Source organism: Silurus aristotelis (assembly GCF_946808225.1).
Source record: "Silurus aristotelis genome assembly, chromosome: 26".
NCBI lineage: Eukaryota > Metazoa > Chordata > Actinopteri > Siluriformes > Siluridae > Silurus > Silurus aristotelis.
Window position 1 is genome coordinate 338518 of NC_139599.1, and position 15000 is coordinate 353517.

The 15000-nt window shown below is 42.8% G+C and overlaps 2 protein-coding genes across 2 annotated transcripts in view; one reads left to right on the top strand and one right to left on the bottom strand.

Moving 5' to 3' along the window:
• The first annotated feature begins 1873 nt into the window (after positions 1 to 1873).
• LOC310720628 (2-5A-dependent ribonuclease-like) lies at positions 1874 to 5724 on the top strand. The gene is made up of 5 exons (XM_083531416.1): positions 1874 to 2079; positions 2542 to 2644; positions 2763 to 2875; positions 3066 to 3185; positions 4872 to 5724. Exons 1-5 carry the CDS (start codon positions 2015 to 2017, stop codon positions 4873 to 4875), a joined length of 405 nt encoding a protein of 134 aa, XP_083387542.1. The 5' UTR covers positions 1874 to 2014; the 3' UTR covers positions 4876 to 5724.
• Positions 5725 to 8471: 2747 nt separating this feature from the next.
• The window catches only part of srrt (serrate RNA effector molecule homolog (Arabidopsis)), a 10980-nt gene continuing 4451 nt past the window's right edge, over positions 8472 to 15000 (bottom strand). The window contains exons 6-20 of the mRNA XM_083531272.1: positions 13043 to 13212; positions 12488 to 12669; positions 11875 to 11982; positions 11533 to 11737; positions 11268 to 11431; positions 10997 to 11058; positions 10785 to 10863; positions 10392 to 10574; positions 10141 to 10311; positions 9782 to 9935; positions 9498 to 9691; positions 9243 to 9399; positions 9044 to 9139; positions 8829 to 8928; positions 8472 to 8716 (exon numbers count right to left, since the gene is read on the bottom strand). Of these exons, the coding sequence (XP_083387398.1) occupies positions 8641 to 8716; positions 8829 to 8928; positions 9044 to 9139; positions 9243 to 9399; positions 9498 to 9691; positions 9782 to 9935; positions 10141 to 10311; positions 10392 to 10574; positions 10785 to 10863; positions 10997 to 11058; positions 11268 to 11431; positions 11533 to 11737; positions 11875 to 11982; positions 12488 to 12669; positions 13043 to 13212 (2101 nt within the window). The 3' untranslated portion in view covers positions 8472 to 8640. The remainder of the gene's footprint in view (positions 8717 to 8828; positions 8929 to 9043; positions 9140 to 9242; positions 9400 to 9497; positions 9692 to 9781; positions 9936 to 10140; positions 10312 to 10391; positions 10575 to 10784; positions 10864 to 10996; positions 11059 to 11267; positions 11432 to 11532; positions 11738 to 11874; positions 11983 to 12487; positions 12670 to 13042; positions 13213 to 15000) is intronic.

The window sequence follows — 15000 nt, forward strand, 5'->3', positions numbered from 1 at the left end:
GAAGAACCCAAACATGGATTTGATTTCAACAAAATAATGGCGTTCTCTCAGTCAGTCTCCTGAGGTCTTCACCTGGAATGTTCTAACACTCTTGAGAAGTTCCCAGAGGTGTTCGGTGCTTATTGGCTGCTATTTCTTTACTCTCCTGTCCACCTTGTTCTATACCATCTCACCTGGATTTAGATCAGGTGATTGTGAAGGCAAAATCATCTGATGCAGCACTTCATCTCTCTCCTTCTGGAACAAATAACTTACAAAACCCAGAGGTGTGTTTGGGGTCGTTCTCCTGCTGGAAAACTAATGATAGTGCCACTAAGTGTAAACCAGATGTGACGGCTTCATGTCGCTGCAGAAAGCTGTGGGTGCCATGCTGGTTAAGTGTGTCCTCAGTTCTGACCAAATCACCAACAGTGTCACCAGCAAAGCACCTCAACACCATCACACCTCCTCCATGATTCACAAGAAGACCAAGAGCTGCATGAATCATCTATTCACATAAGACCTGTTTAATTATAGCGTTTGATGGTTTTCAAAAGGCACCTCAAAAGACACATTTTAAGTTCTTGAGATGTTTGAGATTGACTGATCTTCATTTCTTAAATTAATGATGGATCTTTTCTTTTTCTTTAACTCAGTGTTTCCTGCTAGAATCTGGATCTGTACAGTAGTTTGTAGCAGCACTAATAGTGATATTGACTCTGTACTCACACTTTCCTCTGCACAACTGATACTCTAAAGCTCATTAAAAAGGTGAGAAATTTCACAAATGAACTCATGATAAAACACACCTGTGACCTGAAACCCATTCCAGGTGACACCTCATGATCCTGATTAGAGAACGCTGTAAGTGTGTGAAGCAGCATTTAAAGCGACATGAAGCGACTTTGGACAATCGAAAATATAAAACATCTGCTTGGTTCTTTAACACGTTTCTGTTTATTACAGAAATCCAGACGTGTTCTTCCATAGTTTGGATTCTTCAGTATTAATGTACAATGTTAAAAATACTGCAAATAAAGAAACCCACTGAAGGAGAAGGTGTGTCAGGACTTTAACTGATACTGTACAGAGGAAATTGATGTACATGTGTGTGAATGAGAGGGAGGGCAGTGGAGGGGTGCGGTTACAGGGAGTAGAGGTGGAGAAGGTGGAGGAGTTCAGGTACCTGGGGTCAACAGTGCAGAGTAATGGAGAGTGTGTTAGAGAAGTGAAGAAAAGAGTGCAGGCAGGGTGGAGTGGGTGGAGAAGAGTGATAGCAGGAGTGATTTGTGATAGAAGAGTATCTGTGAGAGTGAAAGGGAAAGTTTATAGGACTGTGGTGAGACCTGAGATGTTGTATGGATTAGAGACAGTGGCATTGAGTAAAAGACAGGAGGTGGAGCTGGAGGTAGCAGAGCTGAAGATGTTGAGATGTTCGTTGGGAGTGACGACGATGAACAGGATTAGAAATTAGTTTATTAGAGGGACGTTTTGGAGACAAGGTGAGGGAGGTGAGATTGAGATGGTTTGGACATGTGCAGAGGAGGGACATGGGGTATATCAGTAGGAGAATGCTGAGGATAAAGACACCAGGTAGGAGGAAAAGAGGAAGACCAACTAGGTGGAGGTTTATGGATGTGGTGAGGGAAGACATGCAGGTAGTTGGGGACAGGGGGGTGTGGAGACCCCTAATGGGAGCAGCTGAAAGAAGAAGAAGAAGAAGAAGGTGTTCCACCCCATACTGATCACCATTCTTTAGGACTCCAGGGTAGACTAGGTTGTGTCTCCACATACCATATTTTCAAGTTACAATGGATTTGTTATGTATCTTCATCGTAACTCAGGGAACTTCCAGTAATCAGCATTATTAATGAGAGTAAATAAACGAGATGTGATCGGTTAATAACCAAATAACTACTATGTGTTTTAGAAAACTGGACAACTCATCTATCACATCCTGTCTGGTGGAGAGGATTACTGTGGACTGAACACTAGCTGGAGCGTCGGTGACCTGGAATGGGATCTTGTAGAATGGATGAGCAAAGAAAAGAAGAGCTTGAAGGAAGCATTAGATCACCCTCTGTTCTGGAACAAATACAGGTGAGGACATTTTTCCTGAGACTCTCTGAACTGCCGTGAACTTTTACTATCATTATTTTCCAAATATCCTTTTTGATACGGAGAATAAACTAAAATTAGAATTTTTCTGGTTGTCATAGTGACGGTCAGGTTTGTACTGAAAGGGCTCTTATATAGACTACAGCACCCATAAGCCATTGCACATCACACGCTCACTGCATGCACCATGTCACATGACCACAAGCACCTGGAAGCATCTGGATCACATTATGTAATTAGCACAGGTATTTAAGTCACGTGTCGCACGTTGTCAGGTTTTCTTGTTGTTTATTTGCCTTGTTTACTTGTATACTTTTGATTCTCTGTAATTAAACATGTATTTGTTCTGTATGTATTTGTGGAGTGAAGTTTACATGCAGTAAACATGGATTATTCCATTTTTGTATCCTTTGTTTTCTTTATTCATTATTTTTGTTATTATAGAAAATTGAAGTACCTGGAAGCTTTAGGTAATATGCAAGAAATAAAATATTGCGCTTACAAGCCGTCTAAGAATTCTAAAGAGTTTCACAACTGGAAAGCGACAGTGAGTTTCACATCTACACACCTTCAAACTCAATCACCAAAAAAACTGTATTCGTGTGCAGTGGCCTTCACTGTGCAGGAACCTGAACTAAATCTTTAACTGAAACTTCTCATTCCAGCTCAGCATGCTTTCTCCTAAACTAGTTGAAGAAATGGAGAAGAGCATAGAATTTGCATATGCAGAACATGTTCTCGGTCTTCTGCGTTTTATCCGCAACGTCTTACAGCACAGGTGAGAAAATGGTCTATTAGTTGGTCATTAAATATGCGTTAAGTGAAAGTAACTGCAGATTTGGGAAAAGAGCTGAGATGATATTTTTATAGAAGATTCTTCACTCTGATCTTCAGACGTTTTACTCAGGTTTTATTTTTATACATTGATTAAAGATAAATCTAAGCCTAATCATCTTCTCTCTTCACAGACCTGAGGAGGAGGTGGACTTTATAGCTATTTTTCCTGACCTCTTCCAGTTGGTTTATATTCAGGCCAGGGATAAGAATTGGAACTCTAAAGCTTCAGTAAAGAGAATTTTCTTTCACTGGTGAATATTACTTTCATTTAAAACGAATAAAAATGAAATAGAAATCTGTCTATTAAATAAATCTGAGATTCTGCAGTTTGTCACAGCTGTGGATTGTGACCTCTGACTAGCGTGAGCTCTGACTAGCGTGAGCTCTGACTAGCGTGCGCTCTGACTAGCGTGACCTCTGACTAGCGTGAGCTCTGACTAGCGTGACCTCTGACTAGCGTGACCTCTGACTAGCGTGACCTCTGACCATTAAACCAATCGATGTGTTTTGAGAGCCTGTGAGAGGGTCTCTGAGTCAGCAAGTCATGATGGAGTTCTTGATAGAAAAAGCCTTCATGGTTTATAGTTCTGTCCTGACGTCTGAAATCTGATTGGATAGAAACTGTAACGTATACAGACACTCAGATGCTCGCCCGAGAGAAACGCTATGAAATAAAGAGAAAAGACTACTGGGAAGAATTGAATACATATTCATGGGAAATATATTTATAACATACATCCCAATCGCCAGAGCTGAACTGCACTGAGGGGTCCGCAACCCCTAGAGGACCTGCGGCGGTACTGCAGGGGGTACGCTAATTAATATTAAATCATAGATTTAAAAAATCATCATAGAAATAAACATCAAAGATAAAATATTTAATTACAAAATATATCATTATTACATTAGTTATTAAAATTAAAGCCAAAGTCCATGTAAATGTATAATTTTTCACTTGATAGTAAAATGAAAATGGATTAAACTGCAAATCTATTAAAATTAGACTGTGAACAACTTTTTGGTTTTAATTGCAAAATATAGATTTGTTATGATGCATAAATCTTTTTTAAAGATTTGAAAATGTATGAAAATATAAAGACAATGATGCATGTAATATAATAGATCTGGTGTAATATGATTGGTTTATTTTAATATCATTGGCTGTGTTTAACACACTTTGTATCAGGGGGTCACTGCTCCATGTCCTTGACCTGAATAATGTCAAAGACCCCTGGTATAGAATATAATGAGGAGAAAGATGGCTGGTCAAAAGTGACTGAACAAAGCCGAGTTTTTGAGTCAGGTTTGGTATAAAGTCACAACAACAGCACAGTGGAAGACTGGTGGAGAACATGCCAAGTGTTACAAACCTAGAGTTGTGTTATTTGTGTTGTGTTCGGGGGTCTGAATGTCATCCAAATGGCTCCTGCAGGCTGATTGCTGCTGTCTCCTGATTGGTGCTCAACACTTTAAAAGTCACAGTATCACTTCCTCACGAGAGCCGTTATGAGAACATCTTGTTTTTCTGTGCTGTTGTTCACTTTCATAGCTTGTGTTAGATTTTGGTGTTCTGAAGGTGTTGGAGATTGGTTGGAGAACTGTTGGTTTGTTTCTGCCCTTTAAACCTTTTCTTGTCTCTGTAACTAACCATGTAAACATACTGTAAATACTGAAATTGGGTTCAGTATGGAGTCTGAGGCCATTTCTGTTTTGGGTTTAGTAGGTACGGCACTTAATTGTATTTTATTTGCTTTCTTTGGGTAGGTAAGGTCACGATATCACCAAGAACGTTTTGTTTGTTATTTTGGCCTCATCAGCTCCTAAAGCCAAACACCCAATAGATTCATTATTACACAATTCTTTTCTTGTTGTGCTTCTTGCCTCGACAGGCAAGAAGCACAACAGATCTTTGTGCTTTGTTTACCAACAGATCTTAGGTAAAATCTCAGATCTGAAGGGAGCATGGATATGGAGTGTTTGGTGAACTGGGATATTTGTATGCTGTCGTCTCCTCACACTCACACGTTCACTCAGGTTTGTTGATGGTGGTGTGGTGGGTCTGCTTCTCCATTTTAGTTCTGCTGCCAGAGTGAATCTTACCAGAGTCCAAACTGCACAGTGACATTAACTTTCATACACCAATCAGGAGACTTAATAATCCATATCCTTCTCCTCCTGTCACCCTCTTCTCTCTCTCTCTCTCTCTCTCTCTCTCTCTCTCTCTCTCTCTCTCTCTCTCTCTCTCTCGGTCGAGTTAAACATGCTCCTGAGGCTCCAGTGACCACTGTTCCTGCTCCTCCCCCCTTCGTGGATCTTCACACTTCGTCCTGGTCTGCCTCTGGATAGTGTTCTCTTTGACTGAAGGCCACTCTGTGCAGCTTGGGACAGTTTCTCATCAACACCTTGGGTGGTTCCATGTAATTCCGGAGTAGAACGGGCGCTTTGAGGATGGATTGGACTGTAGTTAATGTCAACAGTCTCCTACACTGACTCAGGATACATTTCGCTTCTGATCATCATCACTGCACCCCGCAACATTGTATATCTGCCACAAATGGACATTCGGTGTAACCCAGATGAGGACGAGGTTCACTCTAGAGTCTGGTTCCTCTCAAGGTTTCTTCCTTATCCCATCTCGGGGATTTTTTCCTTGGCACAGTTGCTCATCAGAGACAAACGTACTTACAAAGAACATATTGACGTTTAATCACCACATTATCTGTGTAAAGCTGCTTTGAGACAATGTTCATTGTTAAAAGCACAAAACAAATAAAAATGAATTGAATTGAATTGGATTCTGTAGGATCAGTGTCAACTTTATGATTCACCAATGTAACCAAGCAGGTGCTGATGATCAACAGTTTTATCTGTAGGTTGAAACACAGTCATGAAGTGAAACAGAAACAGTGTGTAGGAGCTTCAGACTGGGTGAGGAGCCGAAATCTGCTCTTAAGGTGAGGTTGTGGAAGACAGTTTCATGTCATAGTTCCACACCATTGCAAGACTGAGCACATGGTAGTTCTACTGCTTCAGCAAGGTCTCTCCCAGGCAAAGATCTAAAGTAGACCAGGGTTTCAGTATGTGCCCTTCAAGCTATATTGAAAATGCAGTGGTTGACCAAAGAAACTTAATGTAGAGGATGAAAGACACACCATGCTCACTTTTCTTCAACCTTGGAAAGTGTCCAGCAGCACCATAAAAAAAACTGGTGGAAAACAGTAGGTGGGTAACAGTGAAGCATGGTGGAGGTGTCCTGCATTTCTGGATCTGCATTTCTGTAAATGGAGTTGGAGATGTGGTCAGGATTAATGGTGTCCTCAAGACTGAGAAATCCAGGCAGATTCTTCTCATCATGCAGTGCCATCAGAGAGGCTTCTGATTGGCCCCAAATTATTTCTGCAGCAGGACAACGACCTCAAACATACAGTGTCATTAAGATCTATCTTCAGCGTTGAGAAGAACAAGGAGAACTGGAAGTGGTAGTTTTGTTCTTCACAGAGTTCTGATAAAGACACCATCGAGTCTGTTTGGATTACATGAAGAAACATGAAGATTTGAGGAGCCTCCATCTACAGAAGATCTGTACTTAGTTCTCCAAGATGTTTGGAAAAACCAAAATGCTGAGCTCCTTCAACAACTGTGTGCAAGTGTACGGAGAAGAATTGATGCTTTTTTGCAGGCAAACAGTGATTTGGAGTCTTTTCTCTTCATTTACTCACAATTTTGTTCATTAATAATAAACACATTTTAAAGCGTTTTCACTTTACAGCATTTTTCACTTTTACACACTTCTGTACATAAACCATTACATATAGAAATGATATAAATACAATATTTTGAGTCAAAACTTTGTATAGATGAATATTGGGAACACACACACACACACACACACACACACACACACAGAATTTATGATGAATGTATTTTAAATATTAAACAGGATTTTGGTATTTGTATTTGATGGTTGATAAACAGCTTCATATCAAAATACTTGTGTTTTGTACTTTTAGAATACTGTAAAATAATTGGTTTATGGATGTGGTGAGAAAAAACATGCAGGTAGTTGGTGTGAAGGGGCAGATGTAAAGACGGATGATCCCCTACTGGGAGCAGCCGAAAGAAGAAGACTGTATAATTACAATACTAAGAAGTTCTACAAGACATGATAAAAATGCAGCCCCTGATTGGTTCCTGCTCAGTATTTTGCTCAGACTTGTTGAGATCAGAACAGAAAAATGAATCATATGAAAGAAGGTGGTGAAGGTCAGAAACCTGCAGACTGTCAGCTTTTAAAAACACGCCAATGATTAATAAATAAATAAATGAATACCTGATTGCTGAATATTAAACACTAATTATAGTAGCTGTTTAACAGACGACTGCATGAACGACACTAATATTATATTTATGATTAACAATCAAATAAATGAGTTGAATAGATGAGAAACAGTTGAATAGATGAGAAACAGTTGAATAGATGAGAAACAGTTGAATAGATGAGAAACAGTTGAATAGATGAGAAACAGTTGAATAGATGAGAAACAGTTGAATAGATGAGAAACAGTTGTGAATGCAGGTTCCATCAGTCGTGTTCTTCTGTTTGACATTGACTCCGTGTTACTGATGTAAAACAGTTCCTTCGTTCACGTGCTTCTCTGTTAAAAGTCTTTTTTTTACAGTAGTTTATTTTGACACACGATGCAGCTGCTGTATTTTGGAGTTTATTATAAAACTCATGATGTAACTGCACAACTCTGCTCACACTATTACTGCTGTAACAATAATTACAATGATGTCACGTGATCGCCTCCTGCGTACTTCACACTACACGCTGTAAAGTCACGTGCTTTCTGGTGTTTTTCTCTGGAATGTGTATTTCTGACTCTCACCTGATTCATTTCTCCTCCTCATCACGGTGAGCGTTTAAACCCTGAGCTCCTCAATCCTGCTTTTTACAGCACGTTTAATAATATTGTCCTACAGCAGCTTCACACTGATAAAGACGTGATCCAGATGTGTGAAAGAATGAAGTTTAGTGTACACGTTTATCTCTAATCAATGATCCAGTGGTGACCTCATGAAGAAATCTTGAGAGGAACCAGACTCTACATCAGGGGCATCCAAACGTTGTTTCCTGAGGGTACATTCTGTTAATTAATGAACATGTTTGAAGAAAAAAAGCCTCCATCACAGTCTCCATTAGAAGATTTGTATTTTATTTTGTACTAAAACGTGGGCAGGGAATATTCTCTCAGTTACAACTTTGCTGACATCAGAGGTGCTGCCTTTAAGACAGTAGCGCCACCTAGTGTTGAAACTCAGAAGTACAGCACATTTTATGTGAGCAGAAGAGATGATGATATTTTTACACTTTAATACGGACCAGTTACAAATGCATGGTGGGTCTCAGATTGGACACTCCTGTGGACGGGTCTCAGATTGGACACTCCTGTGGGCGGATCCCTTTTTAGGGTCTAACATGATCCTCGTTTGAAACAATGGCGTGATGGACGGGTGAATAAAGCAGCGTGATCGAATGAGTTCCACATCAGGAATTTTATTGAAGAACAAAAAGGGACTACATGTAAAGTGTGCACGTGTACACTACAGGGGGAAGGGCACTAAGAAGGGCACACGGACCTGCAAGAGGAGATATTAAAAAAAGAGTGAGGCGGTAAAAATGAGGAAATAAAAATAAGACTGCGTCTAAAAGAAGTCCACGTCTTCAGGAGCGTCCAGGTCGCGGTACTCGATGATGTTACGAGGATCACCGCGCATCATCCTGAGCAGCAACCACAGGAGAAAACGTACAGCGTTACATTATAATGATAAATAATCAGACATGGTGTGTGTGTGTGTGTGTGTGTGTGTGTGAGAAAAAGAGATGTACGTACCGGTTGTTTCTGGGTTTGCCAGGATACCCACCCTGACCACGGAAACTGTCGTAACCTCCCCTTCCTCCTCCACCATACTGGTTAGGAGGATATGGAGGACCTGCTATAGAGAGAAAACCATCACACACTCTGAAAGTCTCACACACACACACACACACACACACACACACACACACACACACACACACACACACACACACACACACACACTTTACCTCCATATCCCATCACTGGAGGTCTGGGCTGCCCAAATCCCAGCAGACCCTGAGGACCCTGAGGGTGGAATGGAGGACCACCAGGAGACATCACACCTACAGAAAAGGGGGCAGGTTATTAAACCCAATAATGAAAAACGGTCAGTGTGAGGACAGTACGGCGAGATCTGATTGGCTGACAGCAGCAGGGATGTCTCACCAGGGGTGGGGCCTGGAGGAGGGAGGGGCTTTATCTCAGGGATAGATGGTCTTTTGGCATCCATCAGGAAGTTGTTGAAGAACTCTACTTCCTTCTTCACCTCCTCGATTTTATCTCCATGTTTGTTCAGGATGTGTTTCTTCACAAACTCCGGACCCTGAAGAACACAACGTCACAGAGTTAACACTCGCTCTGTGCACCACGTGAGAGGGGAGAAGGAGCCATGTGAGGAAACTCCAGGGCAGGAGATCACACCTTGAACTTCTTCCCACTGAGAGGACACAGCCACTTGTCCTTCCCGAGCTCCTGCGTGTTCGCAGACACAAACTTTTCCACTTCCTGTTCCGGATCTTTCCGACCCATTTTAATGGCTTCCTCCTCAGACAGGGTTTCCTTCACGCTGAACAAGGGGCCGAGTTTCTCCTCGAACGTCTTCTCCCAGTCACTTACTGCATAGGTACATACACACACGGTAACCATTTTAACATTGTTACAACACAGTCATGCTGTGTGTGTGTGTGTGTGTGTGTGAGACTCACCCTCCCTGTGTGTGATGCGGTTCGGTGGAATGGGCCCGCGGACATGGATGATCCCACAGCGGTTGGGCATCTCATCCTCACTCGTGTATTCACACATGTTATAATAATCGATAGAATGAACAATTCGCAGGTAGAACAACAGACGATCCAACACCTAAACACACACACACACACACACACACACACACACACACTTAATGAGTGTAGACTCTACCATAAGGAAGTGATGTAGGTGTCTACAGAACATGTGTAGAGCTTTCTGTAACATTAGAACCTCACACAGAGGTTAATAGAGTTCACGGTGACTGATGAAGGATGAACAAGGTGAAGGTGTCTGAAGAGGAATGAAGGTGTCTGACCTTGACAAGTTTCTCATCTCTCTCCACGGTGATCTCAGTGGGATTGCCTTCTTTGTTCCCGTCCTCCAAGTCAACCCCGCCCACATTTCCCAGTAGCTCCTCCTCCTCAGCGCTTACTTCCTCAATGAGGTAATCTGTGATGTTTTTGAGAATGGGGTTCTGAGCTGGAAGCTACACACAACCATAAAACATACATTATAGAGTGTACTGATTACACAACAGTATTGTGTGTGTGTGTGTGTGTGTGGCACCTCAGCAGTGTGTGAGTCTCGGTGACCCCACAGCCCCTCCCTCTCGTCCAGCGCGTGTATGAGTTTAGCTGACAGTTTGATGTCGTTTCTAAGAACTTGTTTATGCTGCGTGATGCCGTTAACGTTTCTTACACGCCGCGCTAAATCCCGATTCACTCCGGGAGCTAACTCACAGTCACGCAGCTACACACACACACACACACACACACACACACACACACACACACACACACACACACACACACACACACACACACACACACACACACACACACACACACACACACACACAGGAAAAAACAGGATAACAGAAGTTAAAGGAGCAAAAAGAAGGCGGGATCATGTGAAATGCGAACAGAAAATAACATCAAACAGAATGGTGGAATCATTTACTCGGATGTTCTGTAGGTTCCAGCAGATCTCTTTGATGTTGACACCTCGGTCAAAGGTCACCCAGCATCGCCTGAAAAACCTAAAACACACACACAAATTAATATGTCCCTAAATCCAGAAGCAAACATTATTATTATTTAAAAAAACGCTTTTGTGAGGTGACACATGGGGCATCGCTGTGTGTGTGTGTGTGTGTGTGTGTGTGTGTGTACCTGCGCTCTGGTTGTGGTTCAGACAAACATACACGCATGAATCCAGGAAAACGGCGACACAGCTGAGGACACACACACACACACACACACACACACACACACACACACACACACACACACACACACACACACACACACACACACACACACACACACACACACACACCGGATTAACAGCAACATACGGTGCTTATTACAGTTTTTTGGTTTAAATGGTATCTCAGAGTTCTACTGTAATTAGATGGAGGTGAGTAACGAGACGAGCACTAACAGCCACGATCTCTGCTTTAGAGATGGTCGGAGCGATGCTCCTCATAAACAGGGAGCACGTCATGTGGAGCGGCCGAGGTTTAGGAGGCTGATCATCCTTTACTTTCTTCTCCTCCTTCTCTTTCTCCCTCTCACTCTGCTTCTCTTCCTTTCTCCCCTTCACATCTATACACACACACACACACACACACACACACACACACACACACACTTCAGCAATGTGTTCTTAGTTCTTACAAACAGAGCAGTAAAGAAAACACACTCACCTTCACCCTCCTCTTCCTCTTCATCCTCCTTCTCTTCTCCTTCTTCATTTCCACCATCCCCTTCTCCCTCCATATCTCCTTCTCCCTCCGCGGGTTTCTCTGAGGAGTGAGAGTTCGAGTCGGAGTCGGAGTCTGACTCGCTCTCTGAGGCGCTTGCCTCGTCCTCACTGTCACCGCTGTGCTTCCTCTTCCTCTTCTTACTCATCTACAGAGGGAGAGAGGCGGTCTTTCAGCATATCCTTAAACACACTCTCATAAACAAGTGCATGAACACACACACACACACACACACACACACACACACACACACACACAGACACACACAGACACACACAGACACACCTTCTTTGGCTCCGAGATCTCCTCAGGTGGAGCTTCATTATCAGGTTTGTCTCTTTCACTTCCTGCTTCAGCATCTGCATCTTTTATTCCAACATCTTCAGTCTCTCCCTGCGTGCGCGCGCACACACACACACACACACACACACACACACACACACACACACACACACACACACACACACACTCTATGTAAGGATTTATAGATGAGACTCACTGTTGATTCGATTGTTAGGAATAAACTTATTGGTAAAAACATTTCTATTTTATAAGCTCCTTATCTGTAAAGCTGCTTTGGGATGATGATGATTAGTAAAAGCTCTACACAAATTACAGGTCAAAAATAGATTATGAAAATGAGCTAATTTAAGTAAATATGAATGTATTAATAATAAATATTGAGGAAAATAAGTTATGCATTTAAACTGAAAGAAAAAGTAACAAATATATAGTTTATATATATAAATAAAGACTCTAGTAGCTGCTCTCATACTGTATGATTTTTGCAATCAACTATTGGTGCTGATTTTTCTGACGAACGAAGCAGTCGACTACAAATAAAACAAATCAATGAGACGAGATGAACGTGTGTGTGTGTGTGTGTCAGTAAACGCACCTCCTTGACATCCTTCTTGACAGACACTTTGCGCTCGATCTCGGCTCCTCTGGTCTCGTCACGTTTCTGGGTTTCAGACGGCGGTCCTCCGGGCGTCGGTCTCTCTCTCTCATCCTCATCCTCAATGGGCTGCTCGAGGATACGCAGATCGTACTCCGCCCCTCCCTCCATCTTTATCACCGCTAAAGAAAACCAAACACACCGGGTGTAACCGGGAGGCCCTCTGGTGGTTCAAACACTCATTTAGTGTCGGGGAATGAGGGTGTGATACACTACATAGTTGTAACTTATGGTCATGTGACTGAAATTAGTGGCTACTTTATTAATCAGAACAAAACCAAAAAGATCCATTTTCATAGCAAATGAGATGAATTACTGCATAAACAACTCAACACACACAACATGGAGGAGAAGGTGTTGAAGAAGTGAGGACACATCTGGAGAACATCTACAGCACATACATTTAATTTGAACTTTATTTTTGCTGAAAAATAAAAAAAGATCTGTGTGTGCTGCAATTACTACAGACTCTGGACAGGAACAGTGTTCTCTCACCAGCGTCGAGGATCTTCAGGATCTGTGGTGCACGGTCGATGTCCATGGTGATGTTATCGAACCAGCTGTTCTCCATTAAGTACTGGAACGCGTTCAGGCGGTTCTGCAGAGCGGAGTGGGCGTCGGCCTTCCGTTTCCCCGACTCATCAGGGTGATATTTAGAGCGGAACCTAATGTGGGGTGGAGGTGTGTGTGTGTGTGTGTGTGTGTGTGTGTGTGTGTGTGGGGGGGGGGAATAGATGGAGCAGACAAACACAGAGAGGGAGAGAAAGAGAGCAGGAGAGATAGAGGGTGTTAATAACAGACAGGAGCTCTCTCTCTCTCTCTCTCTCTCTCTCTCTCTCTCAGAACATTTCTTTTTAATTAATTCAATAGAATACAGATTACATCACTTCCTGTCCCCTCGCAGTGCTATAATAATAAAACGAAATGAAAAGCTCCACTCACCACAGCTACAGGCAGAAACACCAACACACAACAACTACACATTTCCATCAAATCTGCATGTTTTTTTTTCTTAAACATTTTCTGTACATTTACCTGCAGGTTTAACTCGCAGTATTACCACACATACAGACAGACGCCTCCTCGGGTGTGTGTGCGTGTGAGCACGTGAGCACGTACACACACGGTTTCTGCGCTCTTGCCATTTCAATTCCCGCATATCAAAAAAAGGGAGGTGAAAAAGACAGGTGTGTGCACGCATGTGTGTGTGTGTGTGTGTGTGTGTGTGCACGCCAGGGGGTGTGTGTTTGCGCGGCGGACGGACTGTCTGACTAAATCCCTGAACACTTTGTTTCTAAAGCAGCTGCATTGTGCGCAGTGCGAGTCCTGACTCACTAACCCACGGCCTCCTGCGGAGTTCCCACACACACTCGCACTCGTCTTCTGAAAAACCTTGCCGTGGAAGAAGGGAAGAAGCAGTTGGGGTCGTTAATTGTTGGAAAAAAAAAAAGAAAAAAAAGGAATAAAGCAAATAAAAATAACGTGAACACTGAAGGTGACAAAAAAAAAAAAAAAGGCAAAACATGATCCTGTGGAGAGAAAGTTCAGGAAAATAAACACCACTGTCAACACACTGAAGCCCTGCTGGGACGGGGTTCGGTTCTCACTAGTTATACAGAGAACTGGGTTCTGATTGGTGATCAGATGAATTCTTCAGAACAGCAGCTCTGATAGTAGTGCAGGTTTATATTAACACACTCTCATTTATAAATGTACACACAGACAGGAGGAGTCTCCAGTCTCAGTGCTTCATAACAGTCAGAGTTACACTGAATTCCCTCCAAATAGAACATTAAACCGATAAAAATCTCAGTGAGACGATGAAACCAAAACGCAGACGTGGTTTAGTTTGAGGTTCCACTAAAGAGAATTCACGCCGTCCCAACTGGGCTTTTTCACTGTAATAATAAAAACCCCAACACAGAAGCATTAACACTGTCCATCCCCTTTTCTCCTCCTCCTCATCTATCCATCCCCTTTTATCCCCCTCCTCTGTCCATCCCCTCCTCTTCCTCCTCTATCCATCCCCTTTTATCCCCCTCCTCTATCCATCCCCTTTTCTCCTCCTCCTCATCTATCCATCCCCTTTTATCCCCCTCCTCTATCCATCCCCTTTTATCCCCCTCCTCTGTCCATCCCCTTTTATCCCCCTCCTCTGTCCATCCCCTTTTCTCCTCCTCCTCTGTCCATCCCCTTTTCTCCTCCTCCTCTGTCCATCCCCTTTTCTCCTCCTCCTCTGTCCATCCCCTTTTCTCCTCCTCCTCTGTCCATCCCCTTTTCTCCTCCTCCTCTGTCCATCCCCTTTTCTCCTCCTCCTCTGTCCATCCCCTTTTCTCCTCCTCCTCTGTCCATCCCCTTTTCTCCTCCTCCTCTGTCCATCCCCTTTTCTCCTCCTCCTCTGTCCATCCCCTTTTCTCCTCCTCCTCTGTCCATCCCCTTTTCTCCTCCTCCTC

Bases quoted from the DNA above. Each gene is read 5' to 3' on its own strand.
- LOC310720628 (XM_083531416.1), top strand. From the start codon at position 2,015: ATGAGCAAAGAAAAGAAGAGCTTGAAGGAAGCATTAGATCACCCTCTG. The intron at 2,645-2,762 runs GTGAGTTTCACA...TTCTCATTCCAG, and splicing joins TTCACAACTGGAAAGCGACA to CTCAGCATGCTTTCTCCTAA. The intron at 2,876-3,065 runs GTGAGAAAATGG...CTCTCTTCACAG, and splicing joins CGCAACGTCTTACAGCACAG to ACCTGAGGAGGAGGTGGACT.